Source organism: Anser anser, assembly GCF_964211835.1.
Source record: "Anser anser genome assembly, contig: HAP1_SCAFFOLD_51, whole genome shotgun sequence".
Lineage (NCBI taxonomy): Eukaryota > Metazoa > Chordata > Aves > Anseriformes > Anatidae > Anser > Anser anser.
This window is the reverse complement of record NW_028154169.1, coordinates 1,069,712-1,074,995: the sequence shown is the minus strand read 5'-3', so window position 1 is coordinate 1,074,995 and position 5,284 is coordinate 1,069,712. Positions and strand designations below refer to the sequence as shown.

The 5,284-nt window shown below is 55.5% G+C and overlaps 1 protein-coding gene across 1 annotated transcript; it reads right to left on the bottom strand.

Moving 5' to 3' along the window:
- Positions 1-1,317: 1,317 nt before the first annotated feature.
- On the bottom strand, positions 1,318-2,369 carry LOC310890442 (olfactory receptor 14C36-like). Its single transcript, XM_083852800.1, has one exon. It carries the CDS (start codon positions 2,252-2,254, stop codon positions 1,328-1,330), a length of 927 nt encoding a protein of 308 aa, XP_083708926.1. The 5' UTR covers positions 2,255-2,369; the 3' UTR covers positions 1,318-1,327.
- Positions 2,370-5,284: the final 2,915 nt, after the last annotated feature.

Genomic DNA, 5,284 nt, shown 5'->3' with positions numbered 1-5,284 from the left:
TGTCACCAAGAGCCACCAGTTTGCTGTTGCCACCAGTCCAGAAGGCAGGGTAGCGTGATATGTCAGAGAGAGGCATTTGCAATGAACGTGTGCAAGGAGGGTGACAGAAATCTCTAGGAACACTGGGGGTAATTACTGAAGTTCTGGGGGTAATTACTGGAGTTCTGCACAGAGAAATGTCAGGGCTCTGTGAGGTGCCCACATCTGAGCTGGCCTCACGGACTGCTCATACACACTGGGCTCTTCAGAGACACGGGTCCCTGCCTTGCACACACAGGGGCAGTGCACTGCACACTTGCAGGGTCCCTCTGGCTCCTGCAGCCACTGCCAGAGACTGGGAGGCGCCTCAGCCCTGCGGTGCATTGCCCTGCTCTGCCCTCTGCTGAGATGCCGCAAGGCACGAGCAATGGGCACAGGGACCTCGGAGGTGCAAGGAAGCACATCTCAGAGCTGCATTCAGGTCTTGCACTTTGGACTAGAGGATCTCTGAAGGTGCATTCCACCTGGACTGTTCTGTGCTATTCAGGCAGATGCCCCATGGTTGTTACTCTCAGGATGAAGGGACCTGAAGACACTCTGCCCCACTGGTCTTCATGACACCCCTAGGGATAGCTGATGGCCTTTGTGCTCGCTCTTGTTCCTCTCTCCATGTGCGTACGATGTGCCTGCAGATAGCAGCAGAACCAAAGGGTTTCTGTTCCCATGTCTCCCCTGCACCTGGACAGGCCCTGCTCTTCTCCCAGCACATCCTGTGTCCCAGGGAGCATTTGGGACTCTCTTTGAGCACATTCTGATGTGACGGCAACTCCAAAAGATGACGTGTGCCTTCTGGCATGGTCCTTTTAGGAGGGAAATGCTGTGCTGGAGGCCAGCTGTGTCACTCAAGTGCCCACTGCCTGTCCCTGCCCGTGGTCCCAGCACGGCCACACAGCAGCACTGGCACCAAGCTACAGGAGCAGCCAGGCCTTACACCGCCAGCAGGGCTCAGCAGGAGAGGGTGGCAGTGGCAGGAGAGCAGCTCTGCATGGACCCAGCGCTGGTGCTCCCGGGCTGGACTGCTGGGCCAGACTCTTTTCCCCTCCACCTCTGCACACAGGAACTGTACCTGCAGCTACACAAAAGGCCTCAGAGGAAGGATATAAGAAACAATGTCACTTTATTTGGTTTAAATGGAAAACCAAAATGAAGAATATTATTTCTAAGTGAACAAAACTACTCAGAATATTAGTGGAAAGTACCAGCAACACAAGAAAAAAGACAGGCATGGCCTATCGTGAGTAACGTTTTCAGGTGTTCTCAGAAGAAGAGAGGCAAGAATGTTTATTGGTTATGAAAAACACCTGGTCATCAGTGTCCATATGGCATTCTTGAGCTCCTGGTTCCTCATGCTGTAGATGAGGGGGTTCACTGCTGGAGGCACCACTGCATACAGGACTGCCAGCACCAGGTCCAGGGATGGGGAGGATATGGAGGGGGGCTTCAGGTGGGCAAACATGATGGTGCTCATAAAGAGGGAGACCACAGCCAGGTGAGGGAGGCACGTGGAAAAGGCTTTGTGCCGTCCCTGCTGGGAGGGGATCCTCAGCACAGCCCTGAAGATATGCACATAGGACAGAGCAATGAAAATAAAACAACTCCCAAATAGAAAAGCAGTAACCACAAGAACTTGAACTTCCCTTAGGTAGGAGTCTGAGCAGGAGAGCTTGAGGATCTGGGGGATTTCACAGAAGAACTGGTTGAGGGAATTGCCACTGCAGAGAGGCAGTGAAAATGTATTGGCAGTGTGCAGCACAGCATGGAGAAAGCCACTGCCCCAGGCAGCTGCTGCCATGGTGGCACAGGCTCTGGTGCCCAGGAGGGTCCCGTAGTGCAGGGGCTGGCAGATGGCGATGTAGCGGTCGTAGGCCATGATGGTGAGAAGAGATAATTCTGCTGAAATCAAAAAGACTAGCAAAAAGAACTGTGCAGCACATCCTGGGTAGGAAATGGCCCTGGTGTTCCAGAGGAAATTGGCCATGGCTTTGGGGACAGAAGTGGAGATGGAGCCCAGGTCAAGGAGGGCGAGGTTGAGGAGGAAGAAGTACATGGGGGTGTGGAGACGGTGGTCGCAGGCTATGGCAGTGATGATGACCCCGTTGCCCAGGAGGGCAGCCAGGTAGATGCCCAGGAAGAGCGTGAAGTGCAGGAGCTGCAGCTCGCGCATGTCTACGAATGCCAGGAGGAGGAACTCGGTGATGGAGCTGCTGTTACACATTTCTTGCCTCGGAGCAAGGGAGCCTGTCCAAACGAAGGAAAGACTGTGCGAAATTTAATCTAAAATCCATTGCATGTCTCAACAAACACCACACAAACAACATACTGCCTTATGCATTTCAGGATGATGTTCCTGCTGCTCCTTGTCTTTTCTCTGGTTGGTGCTCTGAGGGTGCCACAAGAAGCAGGGGGCTGTGCTGTGGGCTGTGCAGCAGTCAGTCCTGGTCTACAGCAGCAGGTAAAAGGGAACCTGGATTGATCTGAGAAGTCCACAGGCCAGGGACATGTCCCTGCTGCAGGACGTGAGGATAAGGTCAAATAATTCCCTAAGAAACAACAAAGGTGATGTCGGTACCGTCTGTATGCTGAGGTGTGTGAGGTGCCTCAGAGCAGCAGCAACGCTCAGGGATCCTTGAGGAATCTCTAGTACAGACGTTCTTTCTCCATTACCATCCTTCTGCCTCAGCACATGGGCAGCAAAATAAAGCAGATTCTAAAAGTGCACTGCCTTCAGGTCACTTTTGCTGGGCATTTCTGCTGTGCAGTGCCCTGGGGAGGTGTGGGGCTGTGAGCAGCCTGCCCCAGGCAGCAGGCTCTGGGCAGCAGCAAGACCCTGCCCTGCCATGCCGTGCCGTGCCGTGCCAGGGGGGCTCCTTCCAGCCGCAGCTTCTCCCCACAGCCCCTGGGCAGCTCCCTGGGCAGGCTGAGTGCTGAACCTGGCAGGCGGCAGAGGCCCTGCCCCGCCACACAGCCCCTGGGGCACAGCAGGGACCCTGCTCTGCACCACAGCCCTGGGCACCCCTGCCTGCACCCCCGGCTGCACAGCCTGCAGCTGGCCCCAAGAGAACAGAGCCCTCGGGCCCTGCACGCTGGCCCTGCAGCACACAAGCCCTGCGTGCCCTTCAACTCCAACACCGAGCGTCCTCCTGACAGCTGCCATCGCCTGAGGGCTGTGCCAGCTGCAGGAGAGCCTGGCAGGGTGCGCAGCGGCATTGCCCTGCACCCAGACACTTACCGTGTGGAGGTGGCTGTGAGGATTTCTCCCTCTGCCAGCTCTCCCCTGCCTTTCTATGCCAGGCTGCCCTGAACCTCTCTCCCTCTCCTCTCCTCTCCCCATGCCAGCTGCACGCAGTGCCTCCAGCCCTGCTGCGCCTGGCACAGGAGCTGCTCGTGGGTGGCTGAAGCAGCTTCTCAAGTAGTCCAAGTCTGATGCAAACTGCAAAGCCTCTCCCAGTGTTAACGGTGCCACTGAGGGACATTACTGACAAAGCCTCCCCATGGACTTGTTAGAGCAGAAAAGTGTAGGCAGTGATGACGGGGAGACCAAGGCCCAGGAAAGGTGGCCCTGGTGCTGAGGAAACCTTGATGTGCCCATGAAGTCCAACAGTCGGGCCCCGACCCCAGCCTCTGGGAAGGGAGATCCTGTCCCTCCAGCGCGGTTTAGGGCTCTTTCTGGGTCAGTGCACAGTGGGTAAGGGCAGTGCCAAGTACAAGGCTACAGGAGGACATCTCCTAGGCTCCTGGAGGGGGATGAGGAGGCATTGAGACCCTAATGCTGTAAGGATGAGGTGTCTCCTCATAGGTCTCACTGACAGAGAAAAGAGCCAGAGCCCAGCAGACAAAGCTGTTGGCTCTGTCAGGGGCTTTCATCTTCCAAAGGATCCTTGACAATAACCGTCACAAGCTGTGCTGTGCTGTTGCGTGTCTGCACCTGTTTCCCTGCCGGACTTAGATATCCACCTTGCTTCCCCACCTTGCTCTCACCTGAGCACCTCCCTGCCTTGACTGATGTCTCTCCATCTGCCCTCAGTAATCTATGAAACACAAAGCCAGGGGCTGATCCTGACACCCTCTGGGTGACGTCTTGCACCACAGTTCTGCTCTTCAAGAAGCATTTCACCTCATACCCCCATCTCACCACCCTGAATCTGAATTTTGTGATGTCCTTTCTTTCCCATGTTCTTTCGGACAAAGACGAAAAACTCCACCATCACTGCAACCACCCCTCGAGCAGTCTCAGCCTACTTCTCTACTGCCCAGAGCCTGCACGACACAGGGCCAAAGAAGCCCAGGTCCCTCAGCCTGGGCCACCCTGCTCCAGAGGTAGCTACAGCAGCACTGAGTTGAGGGGGACAATAACCCAAGTGGTCTGGGTGGCCCCCGCTGCCTCTAGTGCAGCCCCGTAAGGAGCTGGCCTTGCTCCCTCTCAGCATGTCCCACTGGCTCCTATGGTGTCCTCGTAGCACCCACGCCTTCTCCTCAGGGTCCCCCCTCAGCTGCTCATGTCCAACCCTGCCCTGATGGATGCAGGTATTCTGCCCCACGTGCAGCACTGGCCACGTCTCCTTGCCACCTCCAGGGGGTTTCTGCTGGCTGAAGGCTGGACATTCCCAAGGTCCCCCTGCCCTGAAGCTCCCTTTTGTCTCCTGTTCATGGTTGGGTGCCGATGGCTCACCCTGATGGTGGTGACTCTCACACGATAACAGCGTGAGGAGTGTCAGGACTCTACAGGCACTAAGGGAGGTACTTGTTTAGTGGAGACCCAGGCAAGAATTACCATGAGAACCATCTCTGAAACACCCAATGACACTACAAAGCAAGCAAAGCCAGGACCAGAGGGAATGTGTGTTGGGCTTGTTCTCTGCTAGGGTATATTCTGGGAAAACATATACCTGTACAGACACACGGACAAAATGGATCCCTCCAGCAGCTGGACTTGGACCCTCTGTCTAGCCAGGAGCTTGCCCCACAGTCCCCTCCCATTTCCTAAACTCACAAACCGTAACGAGTCTCCTGTTCAGAATCACTGAGCCTTTGATGCTGGGAGGCAGCAAGCTCCCGCTGTTTATCTACCTCCTCCTCCTGTTGATTTTGGTCAGGAGTTCCTTTCTCATTCGTGCCAGCCTCCTGCCACTTGGCTTACTTCCCGTGTGTCAGGTTGGACCGTTCATGAGCTTGACAAGGAGATGATAGACCAAGGAGGGAGCAATGGTTTGAATCTTTAGGAAGGGTACATTTAGATGAGGTATGA